The 24,088-nt window shown below is 49.0% G+C and overlaps 1 protein-coding gene and 1 long non-coding RNA gene across 2 annotated transcripts in view; one reads left to right on the top strand and one right to left on the bottom strand.

The window, feature by feature from the left end:
* LOC128795676 (uncharacterized) overlaps positions 1 to 24,088 on the top strand; it is a 100,201-nt gene that overhangs the window by 24,868 nt on the left and 51,245 nt on the right. The window lies entirely within an intron of this gene.
* Positions 1,471 to 6,783, bottom strand: BOD1 (biorientation of chromosomes in cell division 1). Its single transcript, XM_053956669.1, has 4 exons — positions 6,592 to 6,783; positions 5,409 to 5,533; positions 3,489 to 3,689; positions 1,471 to 2,313 (listed from the first exon to the last, which is right to left on the bottom strand). Exons 1-3 carry the CDS (start codon positions 6,781 to 6,783, stop codon positions 3,491 to 3,493), a joined length of 516 nt encoding a protein of 171 aa, XP_053812644.1. The 3' UTR covers positions 1,471 to 2,313; positions 3,489 to 3,490.

Genomic DNA, 24,088 nt, shown 5'->3' with positions numbered 1-24,088 from the left:
TATTTAAAGAGATACTATCCTATTCTACACACTTCTTTCTTGCCTATCAACAACTACTAATAAACTGGTGGCTTCTCTGCTGAGAGTCTGAGACACAGCTGGATCTAATTGGTTATTGAGTTTACACAACCTTCACCAGAATCGAATCCAGCAATTCCTTCAGGTGAACAATCTCCACACCACATTCCACATGGAGAAAACAAAGGAGCAGGGATAAAGATTGTTTTCTCTTCTTCTCTCTGTGCTTCTCCTGAGAGACAGAATCGTGTCTCTCTGCCCAGAGAATGTGAATGCCACAGGGAAGTTCTGCTTATGCAAACATCTCAGTTTAATGTGAGCTTCTTGATTCCTTGAATGTCTTGGACCTCTCTGCCTCCCCATATTCCTCGGCCTGTGTTTAACACACCCAGCACAGCAAAACCTGACTCATTCCCCAGCTGCAGGGACAATTCCACTTCTACAGTGGCTACAGCTTTGTTCTTTTGTTCTGGTGTGAAGATTTCTATTTCATCACTGAGGTTTTAAGGCTGGAATCCTGATTCTGGCTGTGTGACTGGCAAGACTTCATCAAAGGGCACTGCACTGCACAAGTCCTTCATCATAAGGGCTTGGTGGCTTTTGTCACTGTCCCATTGTTCCAGGGGTGCTTCCAAGGCTCTGATGCAAAGCAAGGACTTCATAACCCCAACATTAAAGCCTGTGATCCCAAACTGGCTGCCCCAACTCTTCAGGTGCTTCTGTTGTGATCTGAAGGTTCCCACAGCCACAGGAGCCGTGCACAGGCTGGGCCCCACCAAAGGCACAGCAGTGTCAGAGCTCAGGGTTAACACAGAGACAACAATGGAAAAGCCTTTTAAAAACTACCCTGGCTGAGTCTATTCTCCTTCACTCATCTCTTCAAGCAGCTGTCAGGTAGGAAATGCAGCTTCAGGTTCCCTCCTTACTGCAGTAAATCCAGCTTGACTTGCTACAAAAAACTCCTGAGCTCTTGTCCCTGCTCCCTGACTGCTGCTATTGTCACCCAGAATGTGCCTAAGCACAGTCAGAATCCTTTTCATTTGCTCTTTCTAAACTCTTAAACAATTTTTTTACCCCTCAATAAATGTTTCAGTTCCAAAGAAGTGGCTGAGAACCCTACCAGGAGGTAAAAGGTTCTTTTCTGTCAAGAGCTGCCCTTAAGGGAAAACATTTATTACACATTTTGAGCAGTCTTTAACCCCTAAACCAACATCCAGGAGAGAACCCTTTACTCACACAATCCTCACAATATTTTACATTTTTGAGACATCTTCTGTGGTACTAAAATCATCTTATTTCATGATAAGAAACAAGCCCAGGTTGTTAAACCTGGATTAACCCATAAAATCTGTAAGGTCACACTTTCCTTAGGGTTCCAGCCATCAGGACTCCTGCATTTCTTTAAATAGTTTCTCCTTAAGAAAAATTGCTGAAGAAGCCAAGCCCCAGAGATGCTTTTTGAGGTGTTTTATTGCAAAAAAGGTGTGGACATTTGCTGGCAGAACAGGTTATCACATTCTCCATTTGACTGTCATCCAGAGGACACTGCATGCATTCAAGCTGAAAGCATAGGACAGTTTCCACCAGGCACCTGAGAAAGAAAAGTCTTCCAAGCAGAAAAAGACAATTTTCCACCTGATTCCCCTACTCTGGTGTGCCCTTTGCTCCCCAGAGTTCCCTGGGAAATAGGAGTGACATCAGCTATAGGCATAGCCAACTGTAAACGTGTTCCTGTGTTCAAGAGAATTTATCTGGATAGTGGATCCTGAAGCTTTAGCTCCAGTTTTGAACAGGAAGTGTCTTTCCCAAAGCAGGCAGTGCAGTGATTTCCACCTGTCCTGGCACCTGCTGCTCCCTGTAACCCAGCAGAGGCACACGAGGCTCCCCCTCCTCTGGCTTCCCTCAAAGCAAATCTGACAGCTCTACTTGGTCTCCAAAAAATACCCCACCCCCAAACCCTCCTTCCTTTCTTTGTGCTCCTTGTAGCACCTCAACCCTCTTCCCCAGTCCCTCCAGACAGCAGCCAACTCCCTTTTTTCCTTCCCACCCCCTTGCCCAAAGGCATGACTAATGAATACACACTGCAGTTCACAGCAAAAATCTCTCCACACTTGGGCTGTCCCTCCACAGGCAGAACTCCAGGGGCACCTGAATTTCCCCATTTCAGTGCCTATTTCCCACAGGCCTAATAAAGGTTAATCATCTTTGGCACACAGCAATCCTGCACCAAAGGGAACAAGGAATCCATTGCCAGTCTAACAGGGCATGTTGCAGCTGCTCAGCAGCAGGATCTCCCTGCAAGGAAAGAAAAAAAAAAAAAAAAAGATTTTAGAGGATGTAAAAGCACCTTCACAAGTCAGTGCATTAGGATAGATTAGGATATATGAACAACTGCATTTTGCTGTGGGTTGTAATGGACTTTTAAACCAAATGCAAAAATTCAAGGCATTAAACCTGCAAGTGACAAGCAAATAATGCAGGATGATACTACAGCCACTTAAACTTCTACTATTAAGCTAAACCCCCATGCTGGTTGCTCTGATAATTCCAAGCATTAGAACAGCCACTGTAGGTTCTTATTCCTCCTAAATAAATCAGCTGTAGATTATAAGGAGCATTTTTGCTCTCAGAAATCCCTGGCAGATGGAACAACTGACAATTAACTTCCTTTCATGCAGCATGGTTTTAAGTGCCCCAGCAAAGCTGCAAACTGAAATTTCCCACCAAGGCAGTGGTTCCTAAATATCCAAATGAACCTTTGCAACTTTAGCAAAGATGGACACACCTTGTGCTAAGACAGAGGAGCAGTTATGGCCCCCTGAGGCCCCTGGAGTTATTTTAATCACAAAAGCCAGAATGAACTTGTTTGCCACAAGGGCACCCTCAGTTCTTGCAGCTGGAAGATCCAGGTTGCTCTATTTAAATCAGTTTTTTGAGTGAACAGTTTTTCACTCCCAGAGATGTTGCCCTTACCCCAGCAGGACTATTTTGGTCAGTGACAATTCAACACTCCAGGGTTTGTTCTGAAGCAGAGATACCTAAAACTTTCAATGCTAAGCCACAATAACCTGTCACCACTCTAGTCCCACTGTGTTTCAGTACATGATATATATTTTTAATCCATTTGATACAGTTCTGAAGGCAATGCAGCCACTTCCATGTTAATGCTGCTGGATATGCTTTTTCTTTTTTTATTTAGGCTATGCTTTACTGGAATAAAAGGCCTTTTGGGCTGATCCAAACCCAGCTCTGGCAGAGTGCACAGTGTTCCTTGATAGCTGATTTACATCATCCCCATGTCTTAGTCCCAGTTATTTTTAGCAGCCACTGGAGTGGCAGAGGGCTGTGTGACAATGACAACAGGCTGCTGATCAAAGGGTCCCCCCTGCCAAGCCCTCCTCTATCTCACACTGTACAAATACAGAGATGAGGCACAAGGAATGTCAGCAGTAAGGGCAGAGATACCAGACCTTTAGGCAGCATCCTGAGATGGAGCAGGAGGATCCTTATTCTCAGGCTCTGGAGGAGGAGCTGGCACATTTTCCTCTTTCTTTTGTGCAGCCAAAAATTCATGAATCGCTCTCTCTATCTGAGGCCTGAAGATGTGGTTTAGTTTTGGATCCACCACCTGAGAAATAATTCTGTCCACTCCAGCTTCCAGCATTCCTGACCTTGAACAAAGACAAAGAAGTCATTCAGCTCCTCTGAAAAACTTCTCCCCAATCTCCTCCAGAAACTCTCCAGAGCCCTCCTGTCAACTGCAATTAGCATTAACATGGTGAGAACTGCAGCCTACTCAGGAGATCCTTAACAGGGACTTGTTTCACTCACCTATTTCTCTCCCTGCTCCCTACAGTATTAACAACTCACATCTGCTCTCCCAGGTACTTAAATGACACCTTGGCCAAGAGCCACTTTTAATAGAGCTCCTGTGGAAACCAGGTCAACATGAAAGCAAACAAACACATTTTGGCACAAACACGTTTTGGCACAAGAAGAGAAATAAGCTATTCTGAGGAGGAGGGCAGGTGAGAGCAAAGGCTTTTTTTTTTTGGCTGAGTGGAGGGAGAAGAGCCCTGCCCCTCAGAACAGGACTGTCACTTGCTCCTTGTAACAGTCTAGACAGATGGGAATGGATTATAAAAACAAGACAGTGAGCACACAGCAAAAGCTCCGGGCTGAGCAGCAGGAACTGAAGTGCCTGGTGACTTCAGGGGCTGTGTCAGGTCCCTGGATGGTGGGGCACAGGCTGTCTGGGAGGGTTAAGTCATGTCTGCAAGAGAGCAGGAGCAGGAAATGGAGATATTCATGGCACTGGGAGAGGAGCCTCAGGATAATGAGGCTGTGAAGGATGCAGAGACAGGGCCACCAACCTTGTGCCACCTCCAGGTAACAGCAGCCTGGGTGGGCAGGACACACAGCTGGACACCCCCAGGGCTCAGCCCTGCCCCTCCAGGAGTGGCAGGGACTGTTCAGACTCCCCAGGACCAGGGCTGTTCTTTACAACATTTTGTGCAATACCTCATCCTCCTCTCCCTGGTTAAAACTCAGCAGCTCTGGGAAGCAATGTCAGAGCCACACAATGGTTTGGGCTGGAAGGGACCTTAAAGCCCATCCAGTGCCACCCCCTGCCATGGCAAGGACACCTCCCACTGTCCCAGGTGGCTCCAAACCCAGTCCAGCCTGGCCTTGGGCACTGCCAGGGATCCAGGGGCAGCCCCAGCTGCTCTGGGCACCCTGTGCCAGGGCCTGCCCACCCTCACAGATTTATTCCTGATATCTACTGCAACCCTGCTCTCTCAATTGAAGCCATTCCCTGTGTCCTGTCCCTCCAGGCCCTTGTAAAAATTCTCTCCCCATCGTGTTGGCTCCTTCAGGAGGAGGCCACAGTTGTGTCACCCCAAAGCTTCTCCTCTGCAGGTGAACACTCCCAGCTCTCCCAGCAGAGCTGCTCCATCCCTCTGATCCCCTGGTGGTCCCCAGTGCAGGGTCTGAAACAGCTGGACAGGAACTGGTCCTGCTGCAGAGATTGCTGTGACAAGGGTTGGAATCTACACACAAACACCTCTGGCATCCTCAGGACTCTTTCTGAAAAGAATCTTTAGAGGATCTTCTGTTCCCTGAAAGTTAAGATCAAGGTCACCCAGGTCAGTGCACAGGCACAGCGTTATTGCAGCAAACAGAAATATTTCCCCACTCAAACCCACCCATTTCAGGCAGAGCAATAATGTGCATTTTGGGGAGAGTTCAGACTGCACTGACTCTCACAATGAAACTCAGGGAGGACAAAGGGAAGTGGCGTGAAAAACTGAATTCTGCCAGTTCTGCCTTGCCTTAGGTGGCTTCTGGCTTATGGAATATCACTGACTGTGCAGCTGCTGCTCACTCACTGGATCACACTCTGCCTCAGCCCGTTCCGGAGCTGGTTCTTGTTCATGGCTGGGTTCCATTCCTGCTTGTCCAGGTGGGTCGAGACAAAGTTGTCAACTTTCTGCCTCAGGTTCTGATAGGCTGGCTAAAAAAAAAATAAAAAACCAACAAAAATAAATCCAGTCCAGCAGTTCAAACAGCTCCAAACAACCCCCTGCCAGAGCCCTGCACACTGCAGCTATTGTCACACACAGACTGCTCTGTTGTCTGTTTCCCTCCTCTCACTCTCTGAACAAAGATAATCCTGTTTTCCCCGAGAACACAACTGGAAATTGCACAGAACACTCAGTGTTGTAATAATTCAAACAGCTGGATAGATTGGGGCTGAAATGGTTGTGAAATCCAAACTGTGCAGACAGAGGTTGTTCAAGCACAGTTCTCGTTGTCTGGAAAGCCTTCACCCCAGAACTCCTAGGAAACTGGCTGAGCAACACTGTCACTAAAGAAAAACTTGAATTATTTGCTTCTGCGGCACTAGCAGAGAAGAGAAGAATAAAAATATAAAATTGTAATTTTGGAGATAATTATAATTATTTGAGTTTTATCAGAGGAAATGTAATCCCACTGAACAGGAGCTTAACTAACAAATCCATATAAATGCTCAGGACCATGCACACCCTGGATGCAAGGGAAGGACAAGAGGGAAACAGGGATATTTCAGAGTTTGATCTGTCAGCCCTGGGTGAGGACGGCACATCCCAGGACAGGGCTCCTGCTGGAAACATAAAAGCTTTGGGAAAGCAAGAAAAAGCGTTGAATTTTGAGAGTCACTGAGTACAATCCAACTCAATGCTGACAGCCCAATTCAATACTGGCAACAGATGATGAGGAGCTCGTTGTGGCTGAGAAAAAATGGATGTCAAGCAACAGTCTGAGATCATCTACTCAAGAAACAAAGGTTGAAGGTTCGGTTTGAGACTATAGGGACGTTTGAGAATACGCGAATTTTTGAAATACAGGCTGGGAGCAGCACTGTTCTTAGGGGAAGGTGTTTTCCCAGGAAAGCCCGGGCTGAGAAATGCAAGGCTGAGCCTGTTCTCCGCCCGGGGTGTGGATCTGCAGGGATCTCCCGGGAGCAGCCCCAGCGCTGCGGGACGCGCCGGGGAGCGGGGAGGGCCTGGGCTCGCCGCCCGGCCCCGCTACCTTGGTGTCCACGTCGGCCAGGCAGTCGCGGCGGAAGCCGTCGAAGAGGCCGCGGCTCTTGAGCTGCTCCACGATGATGGCGATGAGCTGCGGGTCCCCGGGCGGCAGCGAGCCGGGGTCGGTGGGCCCGGGCCCCGCGGCCCCCGCGCCGCCGCCCGCGCCCGCCGCGGCCCCGCCGCCGCTCTCCGACATCGCCCGCGGCCTCCGCGCCGGCGCGCGCCGATGGTGTCACCGCGCCGCGCTGCATCACGGGGAGGCGAGTTCTCCTCAGCGGGGATGCTATATGCTTAATATCTCCTTAGAACTACAAATCCCAGCGGGAAGCGCGGCGCGGCCCGGCGCGGCAGCAGAAAGGCGGGCGCGTTGCTGCCGCGGTGCGTCTTGGGAGTTGTAGTTCGCGGGACTGTGGGGACCCTCCCCGCACCCACCGGCGGCTGTGCGGGGATGGCGGTGCTGGGATCGCCCGGCCAGGGAGGTCACAGGGCTCCCCGTGTCCCCCCGGAACGGGTTCAGCCGGGCAGACTGTTCCTTAGCATGCTCCAGGCGTGCAGCTGGATGCTCAGGGATCCCCCTCCCATGATAACAGCGAGGTTGCGACTTGCGTGTTCTCCTGTGTAGCGAGCGCAGAGATAATGTAAATTGCGAAAAAAAAAAAAAAAAACCCAAAACAATTTGTGTGGGATCGTGCAGTATTTCCGTCGGGATCCTGAGTCCCGACTGCCCCCAGCTGGGGCTGTGTGTGCCGAGACCATCGCTGACACCGATTGCACCCGGGAGCTGCCGGGCGCAGATCCCACACGCTGGGTTTGCTTCCTTCCGAGTGATGCTGTACGCGATAATTAGGATATCCCCATCCCAATAGGATATCCCCATCCCAATAGGATATTCCTATCCCAAGAAGATATCCCCATCCCAATAGGATATCCCCATCCCAATAGGATATTCCCATCCCAAGAAGATATCCCCATCCCAATATGATATCCCCATCCCAATAGGATATTCCCATCCCAAGAAGATATCCCCATCCCAATAGGATATCCCCATCCCAAAAGGATATTCCCATCCCAATAGGATATCCCCATCCCAATAGGATATCCCCATCCCAAAAGGATATTCCCATCCCAACAGGATATCCCCATCCCAATAGGATATTCCCATCCCAAGAAGATATTCCCATCCCAATAGGATAGTCCCATCCTCATTCAGGAGGACAAGCAGTGCAGGAATGTAATCACAGAATCCCAGAATAGCTGAGGGACCTCTGGAGATCATCCAGTGCCACCCCCAGCCATGGGCAGGGACACCTCCCATTATCCCAGGTGGCTCCAAGCCCCACCCAGCCTGGCCTTGGGCACTTCCAGGGATCCAGGGGCAGCCACAGCTTCTCTGGGCACCCGGTGCCAGGGCCTGCCCACCCTCACAGGGAAGCTTTGAGGAGACAAGGGGGACAAATGGCAGCGTGTCACCTCCTGTGACAGCCGTGCTCTGGGGACACACGCGAGCTCCTGCTGCAGCAGAACCCGTCCCTGTGCCCGGTCCCTGTCACCGCTCAGTGAAACAGCCACGGCTCATCCCGGCACTCCGCAGTGTCCCTGGAATGCATCGGCTGCCGGCAGCCCTCTGTCCCCACCGCGGGTGCCACTCGCCCGGCGTGGCTCCGGTGCGATGGTGGCAGTGCCCTGCCCCGGTGGGACCCACAGGGATGTGTGGGTGTTACTCGATGGTTTTTTGACCCTCGTGCTGATGTCACGCGTGTGACAGCAGTGACGGGACACTGCAGAGACTGCTTAGAGCCAGCATAGGAACGTGTTTGATAAAACACATCTGCCAGGACCCTGCACCTCCGCTCTGGGTAGTTTTTAGGGCACATGGCCTTGTTTTCTCCCGTGGGGAGGGGAATCACTGAATGTCCTGAGTGGAGGGGACTCACAGGATCATCCAGCCCAGCTCCTGTCCCTGCACAGACCCCCAACAATCCCACCCTGGCATCCTGTCCAAGCCCTCCTGGAGCTCTGGCAGCCTCGGGGCCGTGCCCATTCCCTGGGGAGCCTGGGCAGTGTCCAGCACCCTCTGGGGGAAGAACCTTTCCCAAAATCCAACCTGAGCCTGCCTGGCACAGCCCCAGCCCCTCCCTGGGAGCTGTCACCGGTCCCAGGGGCGGTCGCTGCTCGGGGACAGGGACGGGAGCAGAGCCGAGGCCGCGGTGCTGGTTCGGAGCGGGGGAAGCAGCGCGGCCGTCCCGGCAGGTGGCACCCGGTCCCCATCCCGGTCCCCATCCCGACCGCTTCTCCGTGTCACCCCTGGCAGGGACATAATTAATGGATTTTAGCCTCGCTATGGAGCCAGCAGCGAAGGCAGAGGGGTGGCTCCTCTCTTGGGACCCTCGCAGCAGCCAGGGAGCGATGGAGGAGGCGGGTGTTTATTCATTTTGCGGGCTTTTCCTGCTGTCCTGGGCTGGCTCCTTCCCGCGGAAGGGCTGAGAGGCAGCCACCTCAAAGGCGAAACTGTTCAGCAGCACAGAATCCAGCCCAGGCTTTACTGGGGACTGCCCCGAGCAAAGATCCCTCCCAATTAACAAATTACTGGAAGAGACTGTGAGCATCCGTGATGCAGGAGGGGAAAATCCTCAGTGCAGCCTCCGGTACCTGGGATGCTCCCGGCTGGTCTGGAGCTGTCCCAGGATGCTCCCGGCTGGTCTGGGACAGCCCCGGGATGCTCCCGGCTGGTCTGGGACAGCCCCGGGATGCTCCCGGCTGGTCTGGAAGTGTCCCAGGATGCTCCCGGCTGGTCTGGAAATGCCCCGGGATGTACCCGGCTGGTCCGGAACAGCCCCGGAATGCTCCCGGCTGGTCTGGAAGTGCCCCGGGATGCTCCCGGCTGGTCTGGGACAGCCCCGGGATGCTCCCGGCTGGTCTGGAAGTGCCCCGGGATGCTCCCGGCTGGTCCGGGACAGCCCCGGGATGCTCCCGGCTGGTCTGGGGCTGCCTTGCCGCCGGTGCTGGTCCTGCTGCAGGAGCAGAGCACTGCTCCAAGTCCCTGTGCGAGGTCTCTGCCTTTTCCTGTGGGTGGATGCACTGACCTCTTTCTCACGGTGGCACAATTGATGTTCCAAGGCAGAACAGAGGGGGCAAAGCAGGTAGTTATGAGATAATGAGGGTTCACGGGTTCTCTTAGAAGCTGTGGGGTGGAGGTCAAGCAGTGTTTAATAGTTTTGAGATCTGTAGCGGGGTGGGGGGGGGAAGAGAAGAACAGAGCGTTTAATCTGTTTTATCTGTGTGGTTTTGCCCGACATCACAGCACACAGTGAGAGCACTAAACTGTGGTGTCGTAGATAAAGCAGCCAGGCCCCCAGGGAGGAGAACTGTGAACCTCTCCTTGAATCACATCCCGAGTACAAAATTTATGAGATCTGTGAACTCTCCCTATATCCACGGCCTCGAGGAAAGCTTCAGGCAGTTTCCATAGTTCAGGTCAGTAGAAGACTCAGAAAGGGAGAATTTTTACCTGTTTGCTGTTGTGTTGGAGTTCTTGTGGCAGGATAAATGCTCAGGCTGAGGGGAAGCAAACTTGTAAAGCTTAAGGAGAAAGATTATTTCAGGTGAAATAAATAGGGAAAAAATTGGTGTAGAAAGTTCTTGGATCAAGATGGCAATCAATGATTTCTAATCTTATTTTCCTTACAGTCCCCCTGAACGCCATTCCTTTGGCCGATCAGGGAAATGTGGGTATTTAATTGTAATTTCAATTTGTGAAAAACCTGAATTCCAGTCACACTTTCTGTCACAGATGATCAGAGCCAGAGGTCAGTCCTTTCTTTGTCAGCGTTTGTCATCACTGCCATGCACATTTCCTCCGTTCTCAGCCCCCCTTCTTCACTGCCCTCCTGTCACCACAATCACAAGAGCTGTAAACCAGCACCTCTTTCCATGGAAATTCTGATATCATAGGGGAAAAGCCATCTCTGCTACAGCTGCCTGCAAAGAGTTCATGGCTGTTGCAACTGGCTGACAAAACCAAGTTGTTCCCAAAAAGTGGTGGGAATGAAATCTGTTTTCATGGGGGCTCATTTCTGCTCCTTAAAGCTCTCTCTGAAAGCTCACATTGTGATGCTGCATGAGCCAGAAGGTCCTGGAAGGGGTGTGGAGCTGGCAGGGTGTGAATTCCCATGTGGAATACGCAGCAGTGGAGTCCTGCCTGTGCTCACTCTCATTTGAGACCTTGTTCCCTCAGCTTCTCATTTTCATTGGGTTTGTGTAAATCAATTCCTGCTGCAGGGCGTGTTCTGTGCTCATCCTTTGTGGAGATGGAGTTTGTTCCTTCCTCAGCAGTGGGGACCAGATTTCCCCCTCTGTGTTTGGCCTGGCAACCCTGGCATGACCCTGCCCATCTCTGATGCCCAGGAGAAGGGCAGCTGCTGGAGAGGAAGGAAAAGCCAACATTCCAGAGTATCCCGTGAACCCTGTGCTGTTTCTTGTTGGGATCCAGCCCAGGCTGGATTCATCATCATCATGAGGATTTCTCCCTGGAAAGGGTGGTCAGGCGTTGGAAGGGGCTGCACAGGGAGATCTGGAGTCCCCATCCCTGGAGGTGTCCAAGGATGTGGCACTCAGTGCTCTGGGCTGGGGACAAGGTGGGGATGGGGCACAGCTGGGACTGGATGAGCTGGGAGGGCTTTACCAGCCTCAGTGATCCTGGGATTTGCAGTGGGGTGGTGGCTGTGGCTGGGAAGAGGAGGAAATTTTTTCCCTCTCGAGGTTTTCTACAACCCCGTTAAAAGACAAACTGTTCAGAGGAGACATGGTTGGCAGTTTGCTCTTCCTTGCCCTGGCAACCTCTGCCACAAAATGAGAAGCCACTTACTGAGTCTAATTTCTCCCAGCTCTGGCCCTGTTAATGATTAACATGAGAGACCTGGGATAGGTGGTGAGGACCCTGAGATATGTGGTGAGAAACCTGGGACAGGTGGTGAGAAACCTGGGATAAGTGGTGAGAAACCTGGGATAAGTGGTGAGAAACCTGGGACAGGTGGTGAGAAACCTGGGATAGGTGGCTGTGGCCAGGCACTGCTGGAATACAGATGGAATTACCATGGTCACCCTTGCAGAGGCAAACTCCAGCTGCTCCCAGGCAGGAGCTGTGGAAGCTGCTTCCCTTCCTCCCTGTGCTGGCACCTCCAGCAGCAGAGACCCAAATCTGCTTTGCTCTCCTTGGCAGGGGAGCTTTTTCCCGGGTGTGTTTGCAACCCAGATCCTGCCCTGCTGCCTCTGTGCATAGGAACTGGAAAAATGTGAGGTTTGGAACGAGCTGATCCAAACCAAGGTGAATCCAGCAGGGTGGCAGTGCAGCTAAATTTGCTCCTGTCCTTTAGCAGCATCCCAGCTGTGCCTGCTGGCTTTGGGCCACGTTTGCCTACGTTTTGTAGAGTTGTGTTGTTTTGCAGAAGCTCAGGTGGAATATTCACACAGAATATCCTGAGTTGGAAGGGACCCATAGGGAACAGCCAGTGGAACTCCTGGCCCTGCACAGACACCCCAACAATCCCACCCTGAGAGCATTTTCCAAACTCTGCTGGAGCTCTGGCAGCCTCGGGGCCGTGCCCATCTCCTGGGGAGCCTGTTTGGAGCTGAGCTCAGGATCACATCCCTGGTCCTGTGCACTGTGCTGGTAAGGAGAGAGCAGGAGCTGCTGAAACAGAGGAAATGTGTGTTGGGTTTGGTCCTTTTGGTGCCAGCAGCCCCAAAGTCGTGTTTAATCTTAGCCTTTGGAGGAGTTAAAGCCATGTTCCCTGGGGCTCTGTGTGGATCGGGGTCAGCGCCAGAGTTTTGAGATCCTGGGGATTTACACAACAAACAGCTTGGCTGTGCAGGTGGCAAATTATTGAAAGAGTTGGGAAGCTGCAGGAATGTTCCCCAGCCCATAATTCTCTCCCAAAGAATGTGCAGCACGCTCCCAGCCTGCCAAGCCTTCGGAGGCTCCAGAGCCCTGGAAGAAAATGTCTATTCCCTGCATGTTTGCCATTTGTGCTGGGCAACATATTATCCATGGAGCATATGCTGTATACACCACACGCTTTCTGAATCACTCTATTTCTGAAACACTGCATTGAAATTTATACTTTGGTTTATTTTATATGTAAATATATATATATGTGAGTGTGTGCATGCATATGCATTATATTGAAGTGGCTGGTGTTATAACAGAGATGTAAGTAAACAGAATTTGTGTTCAACATGCCCACCTCCACAGGATGGTGTTTTATTCTCTATTTTTTTTTTTTTTTGGTGGGTTCTGTCTTGTAGCTGAAACAATTTGGAGCTCAAAGTATCTGCAAATACCAAAGGAAAATGTATTTGTAAAGCTGCTGCAGAGCCTTTCAGAGGAGATGCATGCTGTGTCCTCAAACAGAAATGTCAGTTGTTCATTCTTATATCATTGTTTCCATTATTATGAAAGGCTGAAATCATGTGGCAAAAATAATATAAACATTCTTGCCATATATGCAGAAGGGGTAACTTTCCAAACTAGATCATCAAATGAATCCTTGGAGTGTATCTGTGTAATATAATCCCTTGGAAGAGTTGTCTGGCATTTGAAGTTTTCACATGTTTTACAAATGTTTATGAAAAATGCCAGTGGAGCTGATGACTTCAATAACTGCCCCTCTAGGCAGGGAAATACAGGGAAACGAACAGCTTGTGATTGCTCTGGAATGCAGTGTCAGAGATGGGAGTGAACCCAAAAACCTGGGCTATCTGTGCAAACTGCTGCATGAAATCCTCTTTCTTCAAGCCCACTATTTACTTTTCTTGCCTGAGCCCGAGAAATTTTCCATAGCACAGATTTCACTATTGAGGGCAGCACTGCTGTAAAAACCACAGTGAGGAGCAGCGTGTGTGGGACAAAGTGCTGCTTATTCCTGATCTTTCCACCTGAATATCCGTGTCAGGATAACACCCCGTGCTCCTTAGTGGCCCTTTGCTTGTTTGTACTGCTGGTCTCTCCAGCATTCCTTCCCTGGGATTTGATGCAGCTTTGGATCTGTGCAGATTTGACCTTTTCCGCCTCAAACCGGGGAGTGCAGCCCCACATTTGGAGTTGGTGAGCGTGAGGAAAGCGTGACACGCTGGAAGCATTCAGGGATCTAATGGTGCCTGACAGCTGATTGGAAATCCACTGGTGTCAGGAAGGAAAGCAGCTGTTCCCTCACCTTCTGGAGAGAGGCAAGGACTGCACTGTCACATCCAGGAGCAATTACCCTGACATCAGAGGATGAAAAGATGAAAACAAGGAGGCTGGAAATTAATTTCTTTCGCCCCTCTGTTTCATGCATCCATCAGCGGCTCATCTGGGCGTCGTGGAGCTAATTTAAAAGTGTAATTTCTATCCCAAAAGACTGTGCTCAATGTGCATCCTGCTCTCAAGTGAAGTTCAAGGGGATGCAGTGTGGGGTAGAGGTTATTTCTGCCTCTGTGTGGTGGTTGTGGAGCTGGGGTTTCCCTCTTTGTGCATTTGTGGATCCACATGGTGCCTATAACGTGTTTTATGCTCCACATAAGTTACTCGTCCCTTATTTACAGCTTGCACTTTTCTCCCCTTCTCTAAGGACCTGCAACTCTTGACCTTTTAGCCTGGTAAATTATTTACACGTGAAACAGTGAATCAAAATGATGGCTCTCAGGAAGATGCTGCTTATTCTCAGGGAAAAAAAGCACATTTCTTCCTGAAATCTCCTTCCTGAGCCTTGTTTGTCCTTCCCTCCTCATCCCTTCCCACCCTGAGAAGGAGACACTCTCCTTTTTCACACGGCTGCTCCATTTGCACAGGGAAATGTTTCTCTGCCTCTGATTTTAAAACATCCCCTTGATATTCTGGGGGTGGGGTGAGAGGACATTAGTTTGATGTCTTTCTGGAAGTGGAAGACCATGAAAGAATGCGAAGGGAAGGTGTGTGAAACAGCCCAAGCTGCTGCAGAAATCCCAAACTGGGGCAGATACCAGCAGAGCTGGAAATGTTTAAGGCTCTAAAGGCATAAAAGTTATTTCACATGGAATGGTTTGGGCTGGAAGGGACCTTAAAGCTCATCCAGTCCCACCCCATGCCATGGGCAGGGACACCTCCCACTGTCCCAGGCTGCTCAGAGCTCCATCCAACCACGCTTTGAACATCAAGGACTTCTCAAAAAGGTTATTTTTAATATGCTGCAAAGTGTATTTTTAACAGACCGTAAATCATAACACTTCTCCTTGGTAAAGCTCATGCAGATCCTTTGCTGAGAGGTGCTGTTGTAAGTGAGACAGTCGTGCACATGGGGGAATTTTAGTTTTTTTCCTAGAGCTGTATTAAAATTAAATGGAGAAAATCTGTGTTATAGTTCCTGGAGTGAATACCTTGTTCCAGCTCAGATGGTTTTATCTGCAGGACAGGGAAAACATCCACAGAGAAACGGGAAACCAAGAAACAAAGTGGATTGAAAACAAAGTTTTTTCAATACTATGATTTCTTACCAGGGATTTTTGCCCATTAAAGGATTGTGGGAAAATAAACAAGAAGACAATGTTTGAAAAGCAAAGAATTGTTTTGAAATTATCTATATCAGCTCACGGGGTGTTTTGTTTTTGATTTTTTAAAATCTATTTTTATTTTTAACAGTTTTCCCCTTCACATGAAAAGGCTGGTTCATGGCAAGCACCACCTTTTCTGAAACCATGCTGGTTCTGAGTCAAAAAAGAAAAAGAAAGCATTATGATATTATAAAATGGAGAATTTTCTCAGATTAAAGTGGTTTATTTTCTCAGGAGCTTAAGCAATTCTATAATTCATGCATATTTCATGAGGAAAGTGCCCAGTTTGTGGATATTTCATGAGAAATAAAATTTCTACATCATTAATTGGCCAGAGAGTAAAGTGAAAAGGAACACATGTAATTCTTATGAGAGCTTTTAAATCAGTTTGTTGTAGTTTTAGAAATTATAATGTGATTTGATAATCCTGCTATTGCTGCCACTCATGGAAAGGTGAGCTGCACCTGCCTGTAGTGACATCCAGGCCCCCAAAATTTGGATAATGGGAAAAACATCCTTGTGCAAAGGGGTTTATTTGCAGTGTGGCCCTGGAAGGAATTTTAGGCTGGTAGTTATCTCCTATAAAGTTCACATTTGAGCAGAAAAAAAAACAAAAGAGCCCAAAAACTGGGCTTGATCGTGGAATCTTTGGAGTGAAAAATGTCATATTTCTTCTTCCCTGTGTGTGAATGCATAAAACTGCCTTTGCCTGAGCTTTGTGCTGTGCTCAGTGCTCATCATTTGCCTAATGCAAAGTAGCCAAACACTGCAGCTGGTATTTGAGATCCTTTTATCCATCTTTCCACACACACACACACACACACATCCCCACACCCAGACAAAAGTTGGTTTCCTTTAGGCAATCGGCAGCCCTGGGAGAGTGGCAATTTCTTTGATTGCTTATTGTAGCTGGAGCACTGGAGATAAAAGTTTAATGCATTCTTATTGTCTGGGTGCTTTTAAGTATTCAGCTGCAGCGAGCAGTGCAGCCTCATCCCTGTAGCCAGCTGAACGTGGGGCTTTGGGGTGAGCAGATTGGGTGTCACTGCTGCTCCTGGGTTTTGTGGTGCCCACAGAACTGTTTGCATTTGGGGGCTGTGACAGTTTGGGGTGAGCAGATTGGGTGTCACTGCTGCTCCTGGGTTTTGTTGTTGCCCGTGGAGCCACTGGCATTTGGGGGCTGTGACAGTTTGGGGTGAGCACCCATTGCTGCTCCTGGTTTTGTTGGTGCCCGTGGAGCTGTTGGCATTTGGGGGCTGTGACAGGGGTGAGCACCCATTGCTGCTCCTGGTTTTGTTGGTGCCCATGGAGCTGTTGGCATTTGGGGGCTGTGACAGTTTGGGGTGAGCACCCACTGCTGCTCCTGGTTTTGTTGGTGCCCATGGAACCATTGGGATTTGGGGGCTGTGACAGTTTGGGGTGAGCACCCATTGCTGCTCCTGGGTTTGTTGGTGCCCGTGGAGCTGTTGGCATTTGGGGGCTGTGACAGCCTCTGGCAGATGGGGAGGGGCCAGCTCAGGTGCTGGTTCCTGCAATGCCAAGGAGCAGGTAAAGCAGCAGGGCATAAATGAGGTGTTGCTGTGACAAAGGGGTTTGGAAAAACAAAATTCTGAAACAAAAATTCTGGATCTGAAATTTTCCTAGGGAAACCTGCTGGGATGAACATGTCTGGTGTGGGTGAGTGCTGGGCCACGAGCTGCTGAGAGCAGGGCACATCCCTTTTCTTCACCATTTCCCTACAGGGGAGAGGTGGAATTCTTCCAACCAAGACACAAATTGCAAAGCCACTCCCATCAGACAGAAACAAAACAGATTTCATATATATATATATATATATATATATATATATATATATATATATATATATATATATACATGTATTATATATAATATATAGAAAAAATATTTTATCTATATAAATATAAAATATATAATATGTATTATAGTATTATATATTAAAATACATATATATGTATGTATATTATACATTATATTTTATGTTATATATTATATAATATATAACATATATATCATATATATTTTATAAATTTTATATAAAATATTATTATATTATGTATATTATATAATATATAATTATATACTATAATACATAACATATATAATACATATGTAACATATATGTATATAATATAATATAATATAATATAATATAATATGTACAATAATAATATCTATTATAATAATATAATATACAATATACAATATACAACATACAACATATAATATATATTAAATTATATATTATATATTATATATTATATATTATATATTATATATTATATATTATATATTATATATTATATTAAAATATAGATATATATACACACATGTATTAGATAGATGTATATAGATAGAAAAGATCAAGGCCAAGTTTTAGGCCGCCCTAATTTTAGACCAACACTTGGATATTTCTCTGGCCTTTTGTCCCAGCCCTGGTTTCCCCTTGCAGCTCCCTGGGAGATGCTTATTGCGCTGTTTTGCTGGCATTTCCTCCGCCCTCTCCCGGCCCGCCCCCAGCTCCTGTTGCAAGAGGGAGGTCAGGAGAATAATGTCCTTTTGCTGACACACGGGTAACCCAAGCCTGCACCCTGTAGGTCTGCTCTGCTGAATTCCAGCTCATCTGATTGCACTCAGGGCTATCGGAGCGTCCCTGCCATCAGAGCTGGGTAATTGATATGCTTGAAGGGACGTTAATGAGGAAGAAAGCTAATTAGTTAATGTGAGGAGTGAAAAATAAGTCTGACAACCTTGTAGTCCATTTTGTTCCATTGCAGCTTAGCTTCAAGCTGGGCATGGCTGAATGGAAAGCCTGGCAGATCCTGGCAGCAACTGGGAAGCAGGACTGGGTTTAAGTTCAGGGTTTGGGTCTGGATGGGGTGTGCTGGGACCTCTGCTGCATCATTGCTAAAGCCCTTTCATTTCAAACATACGTTGTGTGGCTGTGAATTTGTTTGCCTTCTACAATAAATGAATTTTTCTTTCAAGGTTAGGCACCTGAAACACTACAAAAATAGTCCCTTCCCTCTTGGCATTTCTGAGGTCTGCCACAGCTGGAGCCTTGACAGGAGGGATTCACAAACTATGAGTGTCTGTGAAAGAGGGAGCTTCAACCACTGAAATTAGGAATGAAATGAAATTAGGAATGAACTCTGAATTAGGAGCCAGGGCTATGAGGAGCAGCTGAGGGAGCTGGGAAAGGGGCTCAGCCTGGAGAAAAGGGGGCTCATGGGGGATTGTCTGACTCTCCACAACTCCCTGAATCCATCCTGGCATAACATAATCCTCACTTATTTAGCCTTGGGGAAAAAATGTCTGAACTCAATCAGGGGGATGGGCCTAGAATCTCTCATGGTCTTTATTTTGTTCTCTGGTTTAATGATCTCCCCATACTTAGACACTCACTGAGGTGATTTTTCTGCCCAGGGAGAAGAGGGCAGAAGGCTTGAAAGGTTCCAAAGTTGTGGAAGTTTCCTCCCTGAGTTCAATGGATGCTGACCCCATCCTTCAGAGGGGAAAAGACAACAAGAAAGGAGAGAAAGAAAGGGAAAGCAGAACGAACAATAAATGGGATAGGAATACAGCTAAGGGATGTATAAAGAAATCCAGCTGTGTTTGTCCTGAATGAGTTTTGTTTTCCAGTGTGGCCTCCAGATTTGTGTTCTTTGTGCAGAAATCCAAGTCCTGTAAACACCACCTGCTCCTGGTGCTCGAGATAATGAGATGGGCTGGAACTAGACCAGACCTTGGGCACAACTGGGGTAGAGGCTGATCAAAGTGGGGCAGCAGGAGGATCTTATCAATTACTTGAGAGAAAAGAGTCAATAAAAACCTTCTTCAGTATAAACAGAGTCCTGCTGAATGTGGTGGGACTCTGGGGAGTGAGCTGTTCACACGAGATGAAACTCTTCTCATTGTTGATGAGTAGTAATGTTTGAAGACCTCTTTGAGATTCTGATCTAGGAGCTGTTGCTTTGTCCTTGCTTGCCTCAGTCCTGCCTGGAGAGCCTGGGAATGATGCACGGCCCTGCATCATTCTGTAGGGTCGGGGCATTTCCAGGTCCTGGTTCCTTTTCCTTGTCACCAATTTCCTGCTCACCTGAGGTTGTTCATCCCAGAGTCACATCAGAGCAGGAAGGCAAGGAGAAGGGAGTCTCCAGACTTAGGAAAAATGCATTCACAAAACCTAATTCCTGTGACTCTGCTGGTGGTGCTGTCCCCTTTGACAGTTCTTAGGAACTCTGGATTGTGCTCCTAAGCATGTCTGGAGCATTGTGTTCAGTCTTGGGCTCCCCAGGACCAGGGAGATGTGGAGCTACTGGAGGGAGTGCAGTGAGGGGTCACCAAGATTATTGAAGGACTAGAGCATCTCTCCTGCGAGGAGAAGCTGAGCTCAGATTGTTCAGTGTGGAAAAAGGAGGCTCAGAGGGGATCTCATCATTGAGAGAGCTGGAAAGGGGCTCAGCCTGGAGCAAAGGAGGCTCAGGGGGGCCCTTCTGGCTCTGCACAGCTCCTGACAGGAGGGGACAGCCGGGGGGGTCGGGCTCTGCTCCCAGGGAACAGGGACAGGAGGAGAGGGAACAGCCTCAGGCTGGGCCAGGGCAGGCTCAGGGTGGGCAGCAGCAGGAATTTCCCCATGGAAAGGGTGCTCAGGCCCTGGAACTGCCCAGGGAGGTTTGGATCCCCATCCCTGGAGCGTCCCAAGAAGGGCTGGAGGTGGCACTCGGTGCTCTGGGCTGGGGACACGGTGGGGATCAGGTTGGACTCGATGGCCTGGGAGGGCTTTTCCAACCAAAATAATTCTATTGCATTCGGCTTTGTGCCAATAACTGAAGGGAGGCTGTGAAGAAGACAGAGCCAGGCTCCTTGCTGTGGTGCCCAGTGGCAGGAAAAGAAGGAACGGACTCCCAATAAACCACAAAAGGATCTGTCAGAGCATTGAAAAGCACTGGAAGAAGTTACCCAAAGAGTTTGAAGACTCTGCATCCTTGGAGATGCCTGGACATGGCTTTGGACACCTGGTTCTGGGTGGCCTTGCTTGAACAAATGATGTCCAGAGGTCCCTGCCCACCTCTGCAGCGTGCGAGATGTGACGTGTGTTTACACAGCCCTGCTTCCTCCTGGGAGTGCTGCCTTCCACATTTACTCACACGCTGTGTTGCAGAGGTGCCCGGAGGAGCAGATCCTGAGCAGCCCCGTGCCTGTGCGGAAATCCTTGTCAGGACACACAGACACACACACACCAAGACACAGTTGCCGTGTGCTCACAGGTGCCTCACACCTACGCTCTCCCTGTGTTGCTAAGGCTGGTGCAGCTCAATGTTTGTTAGAAACCATGAGAAATTTTCCCAAAAAAGGTCCTTTAACAGAAGAACTCTGAAAGTGAAGGCTACTTATCTCTGCTGTCTGGTAGAAAAGCTGCCATTAGCAAGTGGCCAGCTCCAAGGCTTGGGTTTCTCAGGCCTTTCCCATTTGCTTTTGCACTCTGGACCCTGTATTTTAATGGTATCTATGTCATGAAAATTGCTGTGTGAATATTCATCCCATCAGTGTTCTGAGAGCCACACTTGCCAGACCCAAGGTGTGCTCAGTACATAGTCTGCGTCAGAAGAACCATTATCAGAGGCAGTACAAATGTGATACTGAGTATCTGGGACTTAATGAGGTGTTTTGGGTTTTTCCCTGTGTATTTGGTTGCAAAATTGAGGCAGCTCCTTCCTGTCTGTGCTTCCAACTTGATTTCACTACTGTGCAGCTTGACTTCCTGCCCATCCACTGCCTCTTTTTCCTCCCAGAAAAAGCTTTTGGCCAATTTCCAGCTAAATTCATCAAATCTCAGAGAGAACGAGTTCTTACAAATTTTATACAAATTGGTGACTGGATAGCAGAGCAAATCCAGTATTAATCCCCCAGTGAGAGTGAAATAGGCCAAATTTAGAAATCAGCCACTGTTTGTAGCTCCCAGCCAGCCAGCCAATAAACAAGTCTGGAGTGGTGACCCAGCCCTTGCTTCTGCTCCCTCTTGCTGTGCCAAGCACAAGGGAGATGTGGGAGGGAGATCCTGGCTTTTGGGACAGGGAGAGGCCATTGCACTGGGAATTAAAGTTCAGGGATGGAGGGCACAGAGCTGTAGGGAACCAGGCTTCGTTCCTTGTGGTGCGTATGGAATAACTTGTTTTGATAAGTGGTTCAGAGGCCTTACAAAAATCAATAATAGTAACAGTGCTCCCTAGCAACCCTACAAAAACAAAGCTGTGTGTGCAGCCTGTTTTCATGAGCAACAGGATCTGCTTCAGTACAGCCCCAGGTTTCAGTCTGAGCCTTTCCAGGGGTCCCCAGCAAGCAGAGAGCAGGGGAAGGACACTGGCCTGGTGGTGGTGCCCAACCCTGCATTCCTTGCATGGAGAAGTTCATGGAAGAACTGGGTGTGTGGGGAATTCTGACTTCAGGTTTTGTGCAGGTTGAGAGCTGAGCAGCAACAGCAGTCGTGTGTGTGAACATGAGGCAATTCTAAAGCTCCTCTGTTTCCTTGCCTGCCTTGTACTTTGTCTGTGCAGTACAAAGGATGCAGGAACTTAATCTCACATGAAAGTGTTTCTTATGTAATAATTACTGTGAGGGTGCCCAGGAAATGTTCTAGTTAGGATCCAGCATAGGTTGCTTCTCTGAGCACAGGGCTCTCAAAATCCTTCTCCCTCAGCCCGAAACCTTCTCAGTGGCCTTTACTTAGAGGCAGATTTATTAATTTAGGAAAGTTTAATGAGGCTGAGGAGAAGGGTTTGCTGATGGACCACACGTGGTGCAGGGGGAGAAGGGTCAGAACCCCCTCTGCAGGGTTGGGATTGTGCTGGGGTGGGAGCAGCAGCCCTTTGCGTATCCAGCAGGGCTGAGATGCTCTGACATTTCCACTGTAAACAGCCCTCACCATTTCTGTGTCCTGGCATTTGTGTGTGTCCCACGTAGGGGTGAGGTTAATGCCAGTTTGTTTCTGGTCAGGTGACAAGGAGCACAGAAGTGTCATTGTCCTCCTTTCCATCCTCCCCAGCCCGGGTCACTGCTGGCTGACTGCAGAGACACCCCCTGCCCTTTTCCAAGGAGCAGGCTGATTGCTCTTAGCTCCTTTCTGGAAAATGAACACAGCAAAAACCCCTCCTGCATGGAGGCCAGGCCCCAGCACACAGAAAAGAGCTGCAGGAAGTGCTGAGCTGGATCCATCCCTCCAAGGTTCACATGGAATTTGGGACATGATGAAAAAGGCAGAGCTCTTGGAGGGGAGCACTGAGGCTGAAAACCAGAAACTTTCCCTGTGCTGCCCCGGCAAAGGTGACAAACACGTGGGTGCTGACTCCCCTGCCAGAGGCTTGGTGTTAGGGACTGTCAGGGTTAAAGTGTTCTAAATCTGATTGACTGGGTTTGATGGGAGGCAAACCACCTGTATTTCTGTTACTCACCTGTGGCTGGGCCTCGTGGACCCTCAGTGCACATTTCTAAGTCTGTCCCAGACTGCAGCCCAGGTTCAGTGCCTGGGGAAGCCTGCAGGACCACAGGGTCACCCAAACTTGTGCTTCCACCTCCTCCCTGCTCCAGCCTGTCCACGCCACGTCGAGTGCTGGAGGAGGGGAAGTTTCCCAGGTGTGGAACACTGACTGTACGTGCTGCCTTGAAAGGGAGTGTGTCCACATTTGCTCACTTTTGCAATGACCTCTGGGATCCCTGAACAGATCTGGGTGAAGCATATGAGGCTTCTTTTTTTGGCTGAGCTTTATCCAGATTCAAAAGGGAGTTAGCAGAGTGGAGCAGAATTGAGCAACACACGGAACAGACCTGGAAACATTTCAGATGTGCTGGGTGGGTTCTCCAGTGGGCCACCGAGGGTCCCTGGAGCTGTAAACCCTGCAAATCCCAGCGCTTTGCCCCGGCAGTGCCATATAAAGCTGTGGTGTCACAGCATGCCTATGTGCCACTGTCACCCTGCAGTGGGCAGCTTTGGAACCTCCTCCAGCAGGCAAATTCCCAAGGGGAGGCATCCCCAGGACACTCTCCAAAACAGGCAGCGGGAACAGAAAGTTCAGCGCCAGCCCCGAGCGAGCTCTGCAGTGTCCTTGAGTGCCCTCCCTCTGCCCCAGCCTGAGCTCCTGCAGCTCAACCCATCCCAGCAAACATTCCCTTCTTCCTCTCCACCTTGTCCAGCTCTGCTCCAGCCCCATTTCCTCGCTGCCTTTTGAGATCCCTCTTTCCTGAGAGGGCTTTGGATCCGAGGCACGAATTCCTCTGCGCGTCGCAGTTCTCTCTTATTTCGCTCCCTCGGTTGCTTTGTCATGCAAAGCATTTGGGACAGTGTGGTTGTAAGATGTGATTAAAAATAGTGTTTGAACTCTCTTGGCATACAGGACTATTAATCCCCGCTGAAGCTTGGGGAGGAGGGAGGGAGGGTGGATTTGAAGGTGAGGATATATTCCAGTTCAAAAGTACATAAAGCTAATTTGCATTTTAAAGGGTTTTTGCCTTTCTGGAGTAACAAGGCGCTGTTTTTTCCAGTACTTCCTGCAGTATTTATACTTCCCATTGTTAAAATGCAGAGAATTTGGCTCTTGGGGTGAAGATTTCTAGGTCTGTCTCCTCAGTGATCCTGTATCAGGTCATCGCAGGCTGAGACAGAAACTTGGAGTCTGAGAGCTGATTTTATCAATAATTGGTGCAGTTGCAGGTATTGGGGAATGCTGCTTAATGCAGAGTTTAAAATGAGCAAACAGGAACCTCTGCATTCATTCAGGAGCTCCATGTGTGCTGGTTTGGGAATACTGAGTGTGTGTAAAAGTGCAGTACAAATGGAAAGCTGTCACTTGAAGCAATATCCCTCTAAAATGTCCCCAAACCTAGGAACAACAGAGCTCTTCCACGAAGGCAGAGAAGTGCCA

This window comes from Vidua chalybeata, chromosome 15 (assembly GCF_026979565.1).
Source record: "Vidua chalybeata isolate OUT-0048 chromosome 15, bVidCha1 merged haplotype, whole genome shotgun sequence".
NCBI classification, from domain to species: domain Eukaryota; kingdom Metazoa; phylum Chordata; class Aves; order Passeriformes; family Viduidae; genus Vidua; species Vidua chalybeata.
This window is presented reverse-complemented; position numbering and strand designations above follow the sequence as displayed.